Here is a 19,180-nt window from a genome sequence, read left to right as displayed (position 1 = left end):
TAAAAAGAATTCAATTCTTTGCAAAAGCCGTTGGAACTAAGGGTTTCATTATTTCTTCATCCTTTTAGGGGCATGTGAATAAGGTGGTGAAAAGGCAAGTTTCCGTAGATATTTGTATCCCTCAAGCCAAAACCCCTCAAGAAAGTTTTTTTTTAAAGAAAAAATACTTGAAAACTCTTCTTTATTATTTTTTTTATTATTGAATTAATTTATCAATTTTTTATGATATTCACTTTAATTCAAAATAATCATTGATACGTTTGCATGTGTTTTCTTATTGAAACTTTACATATGGAATCGTGGTTGTCTTTTCCAAATTTAAAAAACAGTTATGGAATTTTACACTCAACCTCTACTACAGAAAAGTAGTGATTTGGATGAAATTGTAAGGATCTAAGATTTGATTTGATTTTTTATTCCTTAAACGGTTGTTAAAGATCATTATTAGGGCCTTCTTGTGTCCATTCTAATCCATAATTTTGTCAAAAAGCTTTGTTTGATTCAATTTACCACCCAGGAGTTGACATGGTAGAATGAATTTGATTTAATATTTAGAGTTTCGTAAATCTTAAAACGCTGTAAGTTATCAAAAAAAAATTTTTTTTTAATAAACTTTAAAAATAAAACAGAAATATTCCATACAATAATTGAAAGAACAGTGGAAAATGAAGAACTTCCTGCTGCTGCTTGAAGCACAATTTATTACCCGTACGCGTACCTAAAGAGAAGCACAGCCTGCCTACGGAAGAAAATCGAATAACCACGCGTTCCCTTCCAAAAAAAAGTTCATGAACCTTTTCGCTAAATGGTTCGTGAGCCAAAATCGCGGGGAAAAATTTTCATGTATGTTACGATTTCCACGAGCGAGACAGGATTCAAAATCCAAAAGAATCGTCTGTTGGTTGGACTGCCTCGCTCGTGTTTCCTATGGTTCGCGAACCTAAGGGATTTTTTTTCACAGCCTGCTCGCGCTTTGGCGAACCTTTACGGGTAAAAATCGTAGACGAGCGGGAATCGCCACTCGTGTACACGATTTTATTAGTCCTTGGTCGAGGGTATATGGTCGAACGAGATTACGTAATAGCAAGAAGACTACTGAAGGTGGAGTATTAATCACTGTTAATCCAATCTCCGTACACTGCTCATCGACGATGACTCCTGAAACTACTTGGAACTCGGAAACAGAATTCTTAATATTGGAATAAAAAATATATTGCATCAAACTACAAGGCCCCAGCTGTTTTGATCAAACTTTGTTTACCTCTTTGTTCACAAAATCAGATTGGACCCTTTGAAAAAGCATGTCAGAAGTCCCCAACAATAAAGTAGGTTTACAAATGCTGAATAGCGAAACTATGCCCTTGCATTCACTGAGCAATCCATTACACTGATAACACGTTGCGCTGATGAGTTGTTTTCAGAGCAGATGATGAATGCTCATTAAAAAAAGGCTCACAATTGTTTGGAGCGAAGAAGTTTACTGTCTCCTTTTTATTAAGATGAGCAAAATGAAGCATGTTCATTCCAACTTGGTTTTTAATTTTTATTCATCTTCGAAAAAAACAGCAATTAACGAACCAAAGCGAACAATACCATAATTTAATTACTTCGACGCACTTTTTGTGCACTTTCAGAGTACACTTTGGGAGACGCACTTATAAACAGTGTTGCCACATCCAAATCAGTACTTTCGAGCAAAAAATATTTTTCATTTGTACTTTTTTGACAAAAATCTGTTCCAAAATATGTACCAACGATATATGAAAACTCAGTGCAATTAACAGGATTTTTTTCAGTTTTACAACTCCGTTGTTTGTGATAGATGTAATTTCGAATATTTTTACCATTTATAGTCTCTGAAACCAATATCTCTAATAAACTATAAATATTCCATTAAGTCAGTATCACTCACACGGTTGATTTAGAGCCGCACTGCTATACATTACATTCAATGCCAAAAATCTGTCCGAAAATTTTTAAAATCTGTCATCTGTACGTACCAAAAATGAGTCCAAAAATCTGTACTTTTCTAGAGCAATCTGTTTATGTGGCAACCATGCTTATAGACTACACACAAAATTTTCGGGGCTCCACTTAGCAAAAATTCGCTGTTACTTTCCATTAGCAAAAATATTTTTTTACTTTCGAGTTAGCAAAAAGCTTAATTTACTTGATTTTAGTAATAAAAAAGGTCATTTTACTTGATTTTAGTAAAACGAAGTTTATTCAGCCGCTTTGTTCACAGACAGCAGCCGCCGGGCCGGTTGGGAGGAAAATAAAAAGTTGACGCGGTGTGGTTCCGGATGTTCGTTGCTGGTGGTGCTTGTGGTGGCCAACTCCCCGACGAAATAGTAGCTGAATCGACACTGGATGCTTGAAGGTAAGGGTCGATCTAAAAGTGTACAGATTTTCCAATTTTTTAATCGGAAAAGTTGTTTTTTTTTTTTCTTTCCAGGTTGCAACCGCCGGCAAACACGAAGGGTTTATTGCAACAGAACCCCGATGCGTTCGTGGATTAGGATTGATCGGTTGGCAGTTCACTCACCGGAAGGTGTGTTCCCAGGATTGGAACTTATCAAAGAAAGGTGTTTCAAAAAAGTTTTTAAAATAAAATCAAAATGAAGTTATTTGTGTATTCTATATGATATTTAAATCAAACATTCCCCTATTCAGAAAAAAATAATAAATTTTGAAATCTCAGATCCGGAGCTATCTTTTTCTCCGGTTTTTGCTAGAAATGTTAGTAAAAATTGCGGCGACTAATTTTTTTCACGTTTGCTTAAATTTTAGTTAAAAAATATTGCTAAATTGATTGCTAAGTTTCTAGCTGGTCAAATTTGAGCAAAATTTTGCTAAATTCCGGCCTCGAAAGTTTTGTGTGTACTCAATTAAATTTTTAGGCTGTGTGAGTGACGGAAAAAGCTCCAGTATGTACAAGGGGCTGAAAGAGAAAAAAAATCCAAACTGTCATTTCAGTACCGCACTGACGTTTTGGTACCAAAATGTCATTGAAATCAAAGGGGAGCTGACGGTTACAAAAAGTCAGTACGGTCCGTTTGTTTTTGATTGGACAGGTGCTTCAGTCCTTTGGGTATGTATCGTCCTGGGGACTAAGATAAAGAGAGAAGATACGTCAACACATAGATTTAAGTTAAAATGAGAGAAACCAGTGCTCAGACAGCGAGAGAAAATGTGCGAATTCCCAGTAAACATGAATCGGCAGAGAGGTAACTCAAATCGACAGAGGGATCGTAACGATCTCTCTGGCGATTTTGCACCATCTAATCAGCAGAGAGAAACACACCACCTCCTGAGAAACACACGAACACAATCAGAATCGTGTTTGTTTGTTTCCCTTCGAGACGCGTGTTTGCCTGCCTGAGAAGGCGACCTGCTACGATTGAAAGCACACATATTAAAAACACAGGGATAAAATGCGAGCACACCGTACGAGTGTACGATTCAAATCGATTTCGCATGTACGCATTCGTAACCATTGCCTCTAGATATTTCGGCAGGACAATCAAAATTAGAGTATTTGCGTTCTTGGAGTGTCGCCGAAATTAATCTTTTTATTCTAAGTTCGGTGACTCAATTCTCAATTTTTTACATGCTCAGTCGATTTCTAAGAGAACGCGCGAACCGGGTTGTTGCAAATTGTGAGGCAGTAAAGAATTCTTTACTGCCGAGGCGGGCCGCCTAGGATTTATTTCGCTGTGAAGCAGAAAATGAACGGTAATGATTTTTTTTTCTTGCTGGGCACTCTTTCTCCGCTCACAACAACATCCCAGTAAACATGAATCGGCAGAGAGGTAACTGAAATCGACAGAAGGATCGTAACGATCTCTCTAACGATTTTGCATCATCTAATCGGCAGAGAGGAACACACCCTATACGCGTGCCTTGAGTGAGTGCCACGAAATAATATAAGACACGCCCTCCAGAGAAACACACGAAAACAATCCGAATCGTGTTTGTATGTTTCCCTTCGAAACGCGTGTTTGCCTGCCTGAGAAGTCGACTGCTACGACTGCACCGTACGAGTGTAAAATTCAAACTGATTTCGCATGTACGCATTCGTATTCGTTGCCTATAGGTATCTTGGCAGGACAAACCGAATGAGAATATTTGCGTTCTTTGGTTTGTCGCCGAAATTAACCATTTTATTCTAAGTTCGGTGACTGAACTTCCAATTTTTTGCATGCTCTGTCGATTTTTGAGAGGACGCGCTCATTGGGATCCCAAGAGCGGAGCAGATTTTTACATAGCTCTTATTGGGCTCTTAAATGATTCCGAAGCCTCTACTTTTGTACATTTGCATTTTTTATTTTTTTTTTATATCTTGAACGTTCTTTTGTTCTTAGAAAATTTTAGCTTCACATGGTTTGATACGACTGTTTTTTTTAGAAATTTATGTGATAAAAAACATTTCCAATAATAAACTGCAGGTCTTGCTTGGTATGCCTAAGTTTGTAGTCAAAAGTGGCAGAAAGTCAACTACATGCAATAAATCATTTTGGTCTGCTCCGTTATTCGTGATAACATAGAGGATAGCATATGTTATCATTCGGTATACTTAACCCCCATTTTTCACATTTTGCTAAAACCATCTAAATTACGATGCAGGTGAACATCATTCCATCATCAGTCGGATATAGGATTATCTACGAGTAAACAAGCAAACACAAGTATAAGATAGCGCGAAAATGATGGTGGTGATGAGATTAACAAATTACTTTAAAAAAATCAGACGACCAGAAAAGTGCTCAGAATCAAAATAGATCGACCTTGAATCAATATTTTCAAATATCAATTTTATGGGATTAAATAACGAGTTTACGATCTCAAAAAAAAAAAAAAATCAAATTAACCTTCCAAAGCCGTTCGCTAAATATCCGTTTTGGGGAAATATGAGTTGTAATTTGATTTCGTTCTCCTGGCTGTAAATGTTAACCGATTTTGATGATATTATATTCATTGTGTAGGTAATTTATTCTTATTACTCAACATTTCAAAATAAAGTCGATATGTATTACCAGGTTTTCAGAAACTGGTTCAGAAAGTTAAAAGTCCGAAAAATCAATTTTATTTTTAAAATACTCATAACTTCTGACAGCTTTTCTGTATTTAATTATTTCATTGATGTTTGAAATTGTCAAGAATCCATCTATTCGACAATGTATAGATATGTTGGGGTCCAATGAAAGTTTTTACCGCTATGACAGATCTTCCGGTAGAAAAAAGTCTTACTTTAAAAAAATGACATCCAGTTTTGGCTTTGCTTAGCTGTATTTCATTTCTCAATGAACCGATTTTCAAAACTCAAATTTTAGTTTTTTGGCGTTAATTTGATCATTATTTTCATAGAACATACTTGGTCTGTCAAAACTACCAGTTCATCAGTATATTGGAATGATGATAAAGATGTTGGAAATGTGCGCTTCGGGTCATATTGACCCGAACGGCTTTGGAGGGTTAACAGATATTTTTTGTCATTAATGGATCTTAACAAAGTTGAAAAGTTTATTTGACATATCGATGTCTTTGACATTTATTCTGACATTCCAAGAACATCTTCTTGAGTTGGTCTATGGGAATGAAACTTTTTCAAATTTGGAAAAATAAACTTCGGAAAAAGTCAACCTATATCCGTCAATAAAACCTTAGGTTTTTTTTCTTTTAATTCAGTCAGGTACATCAATTCAGTTCAAAAGCCACATCGACCAGCATTCAGTCTCATTCTGTTGACAAAGGAAGCAAAATTTCAAACCAATATGAAATTCTTGAAGAAACCATAAAAAAAAACTTGAACGCACAACATGTTGTTGGGCCTCGACCGCAACACTCCATCGTTAGAGAATATTGCTCGAAGATTTTTTTTTCTTCAAGTTGTGGGAGATAAAAAGTTGGCAAACACTAACCGATGGCAGCAAAATACTTTTGTAGCAACTTGTGAGCTTTTTCCGTTACTTTTTTTTATTGTTCTTTCACCAGAACGCAAAAAATAGCCTAACGCTGCTAGCTGATACCACATCAGTTGCGGTTATCAATTTTCCCTTTTTATATCGTTGAGAGGAAAAATAATCCATGGGACAGCGAAAAATCGAAGGCTTATGAAAAGGGACATTAATACTTTTCGATAGCTCTAATGTTAGAAACTCGACGAAAATATAAATGGGAACGAAAGCGAAAAAGATTTATTTTTTGTCATATTTTTTAAATTTGAATCTTGAATCTTAATCATGAATCTGAATCTTGAATCTGAATCTTGAATCTGAATCTTGAATCTAAATTTTGAATCTGAATATTGAATCTGAATCTGAATCTTGAATCTGAATCTTGAATCTGAATTTTAAATCTAAATCTTGAATCTTGAATCTGAATTTTGAATCTGAATCTTGAATCTGAATCTAGAATCTGAATCTTGAATCTGAATCATGAATTTCACATTAAAATTTGAATCTTGAATCTGAATCTTGAATCTGAATCTTGAATCTGAATCTTGAATATGAATCTTGAATCTGAATCTTGAATCTGAATCTTGAATCTGAATCTTGGATCTGAATCATGAATCTGAATCTTGAATCTGAATCTTGAATCTGCAAAATTCAATTAAGGACTCTCAACATTTCTAGCTCTGAAATCTTTCAAACTATCTTTAAAATTCACGACTATACAAATTTTCCTCAATCTGTGTCACGGTACCAAAAGGCATTTAAATGAGGAAAACCGGAACACATGCTTTCGTCATCCTTCCTGTTCCCATTCGGTAAACCGGAAACAATAAGCCCAACATTTTTCACTTTCATATTAGAAATGAAACCATTTCATCATCATCACCGGATTTCAATTGCCGCCACATTTTCCCGGTGCAGCTTCTTCCGGTATAAGAGAGACACGAGGAAAGGCGAAGAAAGTGGGAAGGAAAACCGCAGCCAGCCGCCTAACATAACCAGCATTCGACGGATACAAATGTTCTGGCACTTTTTACTCGACAGCTAACATTCTATACAGGAATGGTGTTATGAAATAAGAAATTTATTGGGCTCAACCGCCTCCGCCCGGAAGGAAGATCCTTGTTCCTTCTTTAGACTCTACTCTGTACACTTCAACTCAGCGGGTTTATTTAAAGCGTACAAATTGCAGGAGGAATCAAAACACAAGAGACCACTTGCTAGTGAAAGTGGATACGTTACAAGGATGTTGAGGGTCTGAATTAAAGACAATGAAGGTTTTGACTTGTTTGAGGACAGAACTGTTTTTGTGTTTATAGAAATAAACTAAATTAGTCAAGAACATTTTCTAAGAACTTTTTATTCAAATTTATTCTTATTTTTGCGAGTCTCTATGATATAGGGTTAATCTTCCTTCCCGGTTAGGGTCTATTTGATCGGAACTGCACCTAATCAATGCGATATCTCAAGAACGGTTAAAGCTACACTCAGACGAAAAGAAGAAAAGCCTCACATTGCGTCAATTTTTGCTTAATTTATGTGAAGTACTTAGGAGCTTATGAACAAATAATACTTACGTGAAATTCCTTGTTCAATGCTGTCAAAACAAAGACACATTCGACTAAAAACAATAACTGAACTATAAAGAATAATAAAGGCACATTCGATTGAAGTGAAAATCGAGAACCAAAGTATCGACGGTTTTTGTCTATTTGTGTTGAAGGTAGAAAAAATCCCCACAGGACATAACCGATACGCATAACTAACAATTTTACAATCAACTATTTGAAAATAAGGAATTCACAAGAGTCATCAGGGGAAACAATCACCTTTATTCTCATCAAGTCGTGTTTAGAGATCAGGTTACAACAGTGATTGATATATGCTTGGATTATCTATCCGTCATATTGGCAACACTTCACTAATGATTTCCAATTTGTTCAACTGGCAACAATTCCAGTGAACACAACGAATTTGACGTTCTCTCTCACTTGCGGCTCTTTGTTAATTTTTTCATTTGCCACGCGGTTCGTCAGCCAAGATCAATCGCCGCGGTGAAACGTTCGGTCGTCGCGAGTGGTTAAACAAAAATTCGTGGTCGTTTTCGTTCGGCAGCCGAACACATCAATCGAACAACGCATCGGGGCGTGGTTAAAAGTGATAGGGACAAAAAAAACGGGAAACGGGCGAGATAATGGTGCGAGTACGGTAATGTGGTATGCTAAGTATCATCGAAACAAGTGCCATCGATCCACCATCCGCCAATCTACCACCAGCCGAACCACCAACCGATCCATTCCCTGCAGACCTACCAACCGTGCGAGAAAATCACCCAAGCCAAAGCACAACGAGACAGAAAACACCAAAAACTGACCGATTAAACTCCAGCCAGCCAAATCTCATCACCACGCCACCATTCGCCACCGACCAAAACACAGAAAACATGATCGAAGAAATTCCAGCAGACCAACCCATCGCCACTTCACTTCACCAGAATGTTCCATCCAGAGCTGCAAATTATCAGTGTCAGACAGCCGATATCAGCCGACTTTGATACTGCTAAGCATGTCTATGTCACGCGATACTAATTTTTGGTCAGCGACATAAGCTTACAATATCATGACCAAGTGGAATAAACGACATCATGCTTGCTGTGACTTTTTTCTTCTTACAGCCTAGAACTACATTTTTTCAACTGTTGCGCAACTTCTAACGTAAAATCCATCCCAACTCAGTCAGAAAATGAAATAGAAATTCGATCGTATGTGTTGGTGGAGTGGAGTGCAAATATGTTATTCAATGATGACATTGCTGCCTGACTGACATTGTAGCTTGGTCATTCAACTGGTAGACGACTTTGATATTCTTTCGATAACATTGACTACTAGACGTTGGTCAGATGGAACGATATTGTCTGATATTTAGCAGCTTTGGTTACATCCAATAATCCAGAGCAATCACCAACAAATCCAGCCAATTGTACTCTAAATAATCCGGAAGACAGCATTCCATCGATTCCCAAGCCAACCAGGTATTTTTCAATTCAATTTATTCCCAATTTAACGGAAAAGTTGGGAAAAATGTTGAAACTCGACTACCCATCCATCGTCATCGCAAGTAAACAGACTAATTCCATAGCAGCGTTGCCAACCTTCCAGATTTTTCTGGAATCTTCCAGATTTTTAAGTGTCATCCAGAAATACAGACCTCATGTTGTCTGGTCCAGACTTTTCATAAATTATCCAGATTTGTCCAGAAATTTCTATAACCTCAACTCTGTCATGAAGAATTTGACTATCTTGGACGTTGTAAATGTTATTAACAGGAAACACCAATCGATTCTGCCGCTCACTGAATGTTTCCCAAACCTTATCAGTCGTTACATCGTTCAAGAAATTGATCAGGAATTCAGACAGCTGCGGAACATCGACTTTTAGGATTGCTTTTAAGACGAATGAACCAGTGTGGTTCTGTTTTGGAACAAGATCTTGACCACGACTAGATGTACCGAAGAAATGGCTTTCCCGCATCGAAGGAAGTTTATTCCAAGCATTCTAGCTTTACCTCACTCGTCAGCTTTTGTCGAGCGCTTGTTTTTTGAGTTTAATATAAATTAGACCAAATCAAGGAATAGATTGAACGTTTCGACCATGCGTGGAATATTGGCTAATTAAAACTATGTTAAGCTTAACTCTGAGGATAATGGACTGGGGAATATTTCTGCTACTATTAAATCTAAGTACAATGTCACAATGTATGATCGGAAGTAATTACAATGTAACTATATTGCTTGTTGCCAACCGTAATGTAAAAAGAATTAAATAAAATGTAATTAATTCTTTGTCCCGCACCAATTAACTGTATTGAAGAAGTAGTACCCAATGGAGGAGGCACTACGTTTTTCGATACAGTTATATATGGATGGTTCGACCGCCATGTGAATGCACATGTGTCGAACGGACAAAAAATTAAGCATGTGGTTGCTCTGTTAAGTCTTTATTGTGCGATATCGTTCGACCGATGGCTAGGTAGATTTCTTATTTTCGTTTTTGTGCGCAAGTTCCAACTATCCAGAAAAATCCAGACTTTTTTATTGCCAACTTCCAGAATTTACTAAAAAAACACCTGGCAACCCTGTTCCATAGCAAACCTATACAGCAAAATGAGAGATTCCATCCTCAAAGAGGATCGATCCAAACTCATATATGTACTCCATACCCTGTCTCAACTGCGACCACCAATACATTGGCCTTACACGTCAGAGACTATGTTATAGGCTCTCCGGACACAAAACGCTAATGAACCAGATAGACTCCGTAGCCCACACAGACCCAAACACAATCTCTCGTCTGGAAAAATTGAAACAAACATCAGCCATGATCGAACATTGTTTTGATTGTAAACACAGGTTCGATCTTCCTAATACCCGAATTATCGACAGCACACTCAGACACAAAACCTAGAATCCCTAGAGATGTGTCACATTTACATAGCCGAAAAAAGTGTAAACAAACGAGCAGACGTTGATAATCTCAGCACAGCCTACGCAGCGATCTTTGACAGATTAAACCAACACAAACAAAAACAGAAAAAGTTCTCCCAAAATATCTCTCAAAATGAACACTCACAACAAGAATGAACTTTCTACCACTCAGTAAATATAAATCGGCAGAGAGGTAACTCAAATCAACTGAGGGATAGTAACGATCTCTTCCAGTAAACATGAATCGACAGAAAGGTAACTTAAATCGACAGAGGGATAGTATCGATCTCTCTAACGATTTTGCATCATCTAATCGGCAGAAAGGAACACACCATACGCGTGCCTTGGGTGAGTGCCACGAAATAATCTAAGACACGCCCTCCAGAGAAATACACGAACACAATCCGACCCAGTAAACATGAATCGGCAGAGAGGTAACTCAAATCGCCAGAGAGATCGTAACGATCTCTCTGGCGATTTTGCATCATCACATCGGCAGAGAGGAACACACCATACGCGTGTCTCGGATGAGTGACACGAAATAATCTAAGACACGCCCTCCAGAGAAACACACGAAAACAACCCGAATCGTGTTTGTATGTTTCTCTTCGAGACGTGTGTTTGCCTGCCTGCGAAGTCGACTGCTACGATTGAAAGCATGCATATAAAAAAGACGGGGATAAAGTGCGACCGCACCGTACGAGCGTACGATTCAAACTGATTTCGCATGTAAGCATTCGTATTCGTTGCCTCTAGGTATCTCGGCAGGACAAACCGAATGAGAATATTTGCGTTCTTGGAGTTTCGTCGAAATAACCGTTTTATTCTAAGTTCGGTGACTCAACTCTCAATTTTTTGCATGCTCTGTCGATTTTTGAGAGGACGCGCTTACTGGGGAGTCGTATGTTTCCCTTCGAGACGCGTGTTTGCCTGCCTGAGAAGTCGACTGTTACGATTGAAAGCACGCATATAAAAAAGACGGAGATAAAGTGCGAGCACACCGTACGAGTGTACGATTCAAACTGATTTCGCATGTACGCATTCGAAATCGTTGCCTCTAAATAGGTATCTCGGCAGGACAAATCGATTGATCATATTTGCGTTCTCGGAGTTGTTATTGTTGATAGTAGGACCAAAACATAACTCACACTTTACACTATCATACAATTACAATAATTCTTTTAAAATCCTACTTACAATGAGGATGGTGCCAATCAGCATCGAAACATCGGTTAAATAAATACTTCATAATAGAAAGAAAACATATCGGCATCGTTCGGGTTCACAGAAAATAATCATCGAAATTTGTGCTTTACTTCTGAAAAAAAATTTACACTAGGTTTGAAATAAAACAGAAATGATATTTAACCAAACTAAAACCATCTATTAAACTAAAAAATTTACGAATTAAATCCTAAGGTTTTCCAGATGATATTTTTTTTTTAATTTTCTTTTGATTCTTACGCATTTTTGAATGGCATGAAAATCGGATTATAAGTTTTGAGTCCTTATTCCAAAAAGTAAATCAGCAGAAAATAATCATTTCATGAATAATGATGAATTCCATACAACCCCACCAATTTAAACACAACATATTCTCGTCAAGACATTCCGTACGCACTATCGGCTTTGAGGCGGTAAAAAGTCAAAAACTGAACTTTAGTTTACCATTATTTTTATGTTTACTAATCGATTACTTAATATTGGCTAGGATTCCTAGGTTTTCAACTCATTATTTTGGATACTCAATGACACTTTAAGAATCTGAAAATTTTACTTGATGAAAAAAAATTAAATCACATAAATTTATATAAAACATATTTACAGTTCATTTAAAATACTAAATTGGTCCATGATGAAAATAAGTAAAACACATTTTTTTCCAAAAGTCAAAAACTTTTTTGCCGGTTTACAAAATACAGGGTGGCCACTCCCTTTGATTTCCCGCATTTTTCCCGGCTTTTTCCCGCATGGTCCCACGGAATTCTCGATTTTATAAAACAGAAAACCAAACAAAATTGCGATATTTATTTTCGAAATCATATAAATGATAACCGATAAAGCTTTATTTTAGTGGTAAATGATCTTTCAATGATTTTTTCATTAATTTTTTATCAATTTATCGACAAATCATTAGATTCATACGCAGGGTTATTATTTAAATTATAAAAACTCTGTCACTCGAGTCGAGAACGTTAAACAAATAATATTGTTGTGATTTTTTTCGTTATCCCGATGATGGTGTGTTTATTGAAGGTATTGCACACAGCTTCAATCGTTTTTTGGCAATATTTGGATATTTAGTTGGCAATCAAATCGGGGTTAACGCACGATAAATACTGAGAGATAGGATAAGTCAAAGGAGATCGTATAGCCATTTTATTAAAAAAAAATTCACAGTAAAACAAACGACAGCTTTTTCTGAATACAAGGATATCTTTATCGAAAACATGCTTTTTTAATTGCCGATTTAGTTGAGAATCCAATCCATTTTACGTTTAGTCGTTCAGGCTTTACAACTTTCTCTATCAATGCTCTTCCAAGCCCGGTTAAATCATCCAAGAGAAACGGAACCATCGGTGTTTCTGTCTGATACTCGCGTAAAAAGGACTCAAGATTGGAACAGCCGTAACAAAAAAAAACAATTTTGATCCCAGAAAATTATCATCTACAGCTTTAGCAACAATGTCGAATACCTTCAACCGGGAAATCGATTGAAAACTCCTTTAAAAATTTGAATTGTTTTCCTTTATCATTTTTCTGCTCTTATTTGAAAAAGCAAGTTGAGCAAGCGGCAGGAGGATCCGTTTCGACCTGGTAGAAGTCGGTCGAAGTAAATTGGAAAGAGTCTGGTGAACAACTGTGTATTCATTTCCACTTGTTACGACCAAACTTCATTGAACAGACTTTCACTGAGCCCAAAGAATTTTTCGATTGAATTAGCTTAGCTTAGCTTAGCTTGATTGACTCCTCACATCCACCTAGAATCATTGAACCCGAAATGCTCCAAACATTTTTTAACTGTGAAATTAAAGATGTGTTTGCATGGGTTCTTGAATAAAATTCAGTAACGAGCGATACATTTCGAGTTCCATGATCGCGGCGTGGCTCAGTAGAACTAGTTCAACATCGCCAATGGTTGCTACTCCGTGATTGACCGAGGCCATCAATTTTGATCAAAGGTCAAAAGAATGGTGTTTGGGATTGACATCACATTCACAATGCCCAAAACTGATGCTCTCTCTTTGAACCATCAATTACGGCGCCGGCCACGTCCTAGTAGTCAAAAGATAGTTAGGAAAAGGTAGAAAAGGATGAAAGATCAATATCGCGCTTTAGGGCCGAGGTCACCTCTGCACCCTAGCAAAGAATTTTGATTGAGGAATGGGATAAAGGATTTGATTAGGAGACACTTTTGATTAGTGTGAAGGTTTTAGCAAATTTTGCACTGAACGTAAAACAGCCTTAAAAGAAAATAGTGTAAATAAACAAAAATTCCTCATATAGGTTGTAATAGATATTAAATAATTACGGAAATCGAGTTCCTCATTAGGCAGTCGTAAATTCAAATCATTTCGAACATTCATTAAATAATAAAATAAACATTTTTACTATCAGAGCCCTAAAACAGCTTCAGTATTTCGAAGTACAAATTCTAACTCTAAGAATCATGCTCTACACTTGTCTCTCATATTTAATTTCTGTTCTGTAAATCTATTCAGTTTAAATATTTGTTCAAAATAAATTTCAATATCATTAACAACAAAAAAAAACTTAGTGTGACCGACTTGAAAGCAACATTTTTTTTAAGATTGAAGAGATATATTCTGATAGTTTTCTGCAAGTCCAATTACTCGGTTTAAATTAGTTATCAATTAATCTTATAAACGGATTTCAGTAGGAATAGGAAATAGGGTAGAAAATAACACCAATCATCTCACTGTATGAGTTATTTTTATACAATTTGTCCACGAAAGCATCTTAAATAATTTCAAATATTATTTTTCATAAGAAATTGTTCAACATTTAAAAAATAGTCGAAAACACTAAATAATACTTTGTGTCGCCTCATTGTAAGGAGCTGCCCCATAGTGCAACGGTGTAGTTGCATTTTTTATAATCCTAAGGCTCATTATTGAATCAAAACCCTCATGTTAGTGGCCTGTTCTTCAAACAGTGGAAGGAACAAAATATCCGCTTAAAGTTATTAGTGATCAGCAAGCTTTGGCTCGATGGTTGCTTCTAATGACCGACCCATGATGAAAAACAACCTCAGCAAACAGGTGAAATTCCAATTGAAAAATGGGTGCCATGACATTTGGTTCTTGGGAAAGAAAACGAAAGTTGTATCGGAGGGTCCTTCTTCTTAGGTGGGAGGGCTCAAATTTATTACTTAGACTATTCCAAACTACATCACTATGCAAAATTGGTTGGTTAAGCTGTATGGATTTGCATAAAGTACATATAAATACTAACAAACATACATACATATACACCCTCAAATAAGATTCTACTCCAATAATGAACTTCCTTGGAGGTAAAGTTATTGGTACAAGATTCTATGCCGGATCGGCATTAACTGAGTTTCTAAAAACTGGCATTTTCCTCTCAGCGTAACCGCATTGCCTATGTCTAAAAAAAACTCAATAATTCCATATTCTACCACAAGATTAAGCAGGATGGAAAAAATCAACCAGCAAGGATATTGTCGAATGATGAACCAAGCGCTGTGTGTGTATGTAAACCGGCATTAGAAAATAAAACATTCTTTGTTTCCGACCGACGACTAAAAACCACCAGCGAAGAAGAGCTGTGCGTGTATATGTTAGCAATAGCCCACAGTTTCTAGTTTCTCATTCCCACCCAATTTCCCTCCTATTCTCATCCTTTTCCCATCAAAGACAAAGACGGCCAATTTTGAACAGAAATTATTGGTGTTACACAAAGTTGTTTTTTTTTTAATTTTTTTTTGAATTTTTGCGTAGGAAGAGACTAAAAAAATCTCAAAAAAACTGCTTTGCATAGCCAGGAAATTTATTGATTCATATCCTTTGCAAAAACATTTCATCAAATTAATAAAATCTCTAGCAAGAAAAGTCTGCCATTTTTAAATACTTTTCAATGGATTTGAAATTTAATTAATGTTGAAATAGGTTTAACATTTTTCATGAAATGCTTGTTGACATGTTATTTAGCAAAAAATGAAATTTAAGAATAGCAAAAACCAAAATCAAAGACCAACTAAATTTTAAGCTAAATTGAATTTTCTGGATGATTTAATGTGCAAAAAATATTTCCTTCCATACAAATTTTCAACCAAAATTGAAACGCGTTGCGCTAACTCAGGAATCATCCAAATCATCTCAAATTTTACAATGATGCTTGGTAACCTAAAAGGAGTCGAAAAAACATATTTATGGGAGAAAAAAATCCTTTCCTGCAGCGGTCTAGTGTACAGCCCTACTCATCTTTATATGTAGATATATAAGATGCCATGGAAGAATGCCAAGAAATTTTCTATAAAGTCATTGAACTGGGTGATTGTCACGAAATATGTGTAGTCAGAAAAATCCATGGTCATAGAACATAAGGTCGAGAAACCCCATTGGAAATCTTATGCAAATTGACTTAAAATTTAAAATCGCTCTAATTTAAAAAAAAAAGCCCCATGGATAGATGCCTGAATACAGGCCCGTGCGAAGGACCCGTCCATGGGGGGGGGGTTTCGAAATTCAAATTTAGCTAAAAGTAATAACAATATAAAAAATGCACGATAAACAAGGAAATGAATTTGTAACATCATTTTCTTACTCATAAATACCACACAAATTCAAACAAATAAGTTTCACTGATAAAATGAATCAAAATTTCCCAACAAACCACAATGAAAGTTTCCAATCAATGATATTTTTGGTTAGTCATTGATAATATTTTCAAAATGATGATCCTTATCCTGAACTTGAAATTTGCTTGAAAATAATTTCAAAGCAGTCTAGTTTTAAATTTGAAATAAATATTTCTAAAATCCAGAATTTAAAAAATTTGAATTCTAAAATAAACGTCAGATCAGTAGAAAATTAACCACGATATATTGTTAGTAAAATGATAAGAATCGTTATTTATTGTTCATCTTAAATGATATTTCTTTTCTTTAATTTCAACTGAAGGGTTGATTGAAAAATTCCGAATTTGAAAAAAAAATCGCGATTTGAAATGTAAGATGAGGAAAGGATTTTAAGGTTTGTGTTTTGAACCCAAGAACTCTGAGTTGAAAAACATAGACAAACGCATCAAAAATATTTTTTTAAATTTAAATAGCTTGACTTTAAAATTCGGTAAATTTACTTAAATATTAACAAAACAACTATAAAATTCATAAAATTCTGTTAGTTCATTTGAAAATTAAAACAAAACATGAAAATGAGAAATAATTGTTTTTAGAAGAATATTTTTTCAATTAACACGCCTTACCTCTGAAATAACTTGTTTATAGAATTTAATTCATAAATCATTTTGGTGCTTATGATTTAATGGTTGATTTGGTAGATTCTAGCGTCTTCATCTGGAATTTTAAAATGTGTCAGTTTTAGGTGAAATCAATCATTGATAACAGATTAACTATCAAACCCCTGCCCCTATTTTAGAATAAATTTGATTCTGATTTCGTTATTATATACTTCATTCAATTAAGGAATAATATTTTGATGATGATGATGATGATGATGATGATGATGATGATGATGCATGATCTAAAAAAGTTAAATTCAACAGTTTCAAGAAATTAGGAAAGATATCATAACAAGTATTTTTGACATTACTGACATCAAGTTGAAAAACTTGGTTTCATGCACAAATTTTTTGGAACCTGCAAAACGATTAAATTTTTGCATTTTGATTGAAAACTTTTATTTAAAGATGTTAAGTTTTTGTTTTCAAGTTTTGTCCAAAAGCGCAGAACATCCTTAAATAATTTTAACCTATTTTGAAAAGTTATTTGAATAACAAAAGCTGATAGGAAAAATTCATATTTAGATTCAGGCACCCAAATAAATCAAAACTTCGTTTTAAATTCATTGCTGATCGGAAAATGTAAATTTTGTGACCTTGTGCAATTTATCCAAACCTTTTCAAAATTTGATGTTGAGTATTTAGAAAAACAAGAAACACAAAATAAAATTGAGATTGAAATGAAGAATATTTCATATCAGCATAACATTTTTTAATCAATATTTTTAGTGATAGGGAAGAGAATAAGATTTAAGTTTTTTTCTGTAAATTCTGTTGACCATCGTGTTACATGTTTCCAACTTGTTGATGTATAAAATTAGTATTCAAAGAATTGATTTTGAAGTTAAAATTATTCGTTTCAAACCCGGTACTTGTTTAGTTACACTTCTCAATAAAAACCCATTCAAAAGACGAGGTATGGTTTTTGTGTGTCTAGTTTAGAAATTCAATACAAAAGGTTAATTGAATTGCAATTACAAATTTACAATTACAAAATAGTTTCAATTCGTGAACGTCATATAGTGTCGTAAAATGAAATATCTCAAGCCTAGGGTGATTTAAAAGTAAATTCCGCCGGAGGCGAGCCAAATTTCTGACTTTCTTGTTAACACTTATTTTTAAGCACCTATTAAGGTTAAGTAATTTTTTGAACTACGCGAAAATTTTACTTGGAAAAAATCTTCATGGGGGGGGGGTTAAACCCCTAAAACCCCCCCGTTCGCACGGCCTTGCCTGAATACTATATCTTTCGAACGTCGAGTGCCGTTTTGGTGGTCATTTTTTATTTTTAATAACGTATTTTGGCACACCGTGTTTGAGATATGAAGAATGTCGTACGGTGTAAGTTTCTAGATACAAATTAAAATAATTAGATTAATCATTCAGTGTTCATCTTTTATCAAATTTAAGAGTATATATGAATATATATTAGGTATATTTATCTTAAAGTTTTTCTGCAATTAAATTTTTAGCTTCCAGGTGATGACTACTTACACATCTTCATTTTTGATGTTTGGAATGTACTTGATGCACTCGCGTTTCTGGAAATTTGCCTCGATCCAACTTCGTGCAGTGCGCTGTAAAGAAGAGATAAGAAAAAGAAAAACGTTAACGACTATTGCAGGTGCGATGGACGGTTAGTAGAAAACAGCCCTTATGTGTGTTTTGAGCGTACTTGGTTGAATTATTCTACTGAATCAAAGCAATCGAAAGAAATACAAATTATTTTTTGATTGCTTCAATTCAGGAAAAAAAACAGCCTTCAGCAGCTGCTGAGAGCAAAATAAGGTCACTTTTGTGATATTTATAATCACATTTTGGAGTATTATTAAAAAAATCTTTAAGAATAAATAAACAATTCAAAATTCATGCAAAATTTCTAAATAAAAGGAACAAACTACACCAAGCAATATTCAGTAAAGGAAACAACCTATATACATGTTGAAAAAAAAATGACAGACAAACAAAACTACCGAGACCATAACAACATAGTGAATTTTTGTAATTGTAGCTTTTTAACCTTTAACAAACATTTGTTTAGTACGTTATCAATCTATTTATCTTTTAAAACTAGCAAGTTTGACTAATGTTAAACACCTGTAAAAGTGATACCGTTAAACTCCAAAGCAAGGCCAGTGATGCAAACCAAATTAGAAATCAAACAGACTGTGTAAAAATCGGATCATGATCTGTAAATGGAAAATCCCATGCCAGACAGTTTTCATTGAACCAATAA

The 19,180-nt window shown here is 35.2% G+C and overlaps 1 protein-coding gene across 19 annotated transcripts in view; it reads right to left on the bottom strand.

Annotated features, from left to right (window-relative positions):
* The window catches only part of LOC129755058 (transient receptor potential cation channel trpm), a 423,280-nt gene that overhangs the window by 140,425 nt on the left and 263,675 nt on the right, over nucleotides 1-19,180 (bottom strand). For all 19 annotated transcript variants that reach the window (XR_008739153.1, XR_008739150.1, XR_008739152.1 and 16 more), the window contains one exon: nucleotides 18,439-18,521. Coding sequence is in view for 14 of the 19 variants with exons in the window: in XM_055751377.1 (XP_055607352.1) it covers nucleotides 18,439-18,521 (83 nt within the window). In the remaining 5 variants the exon portion in view is untranslated. The remainder of the gene's footprint in view (nucleotides 1-18,438; nucleotides 18,522-19,180) is intronic.

This window comes from Uranotaenia lowii, chromosome 3, assembly GCF_029784155.1.
Source record: "Uranotaenia lowii strain MFRU-FL chromosome 3, ASM2978415v1, whole genome shotgun sequence".
In the NCBI taxonomy this organism is placed as follows: Eukaryota; Metazoa; Arthropoda; class Insecta; order Diptera; family Culicidae; genus Uranotaenia; species Uranotaenia lowii.
The sequence above is the reverse complement of the archived record's forward strand: the minus strand, read 5'-3'. Positions and strand labels throughout refer to the sequence as shown.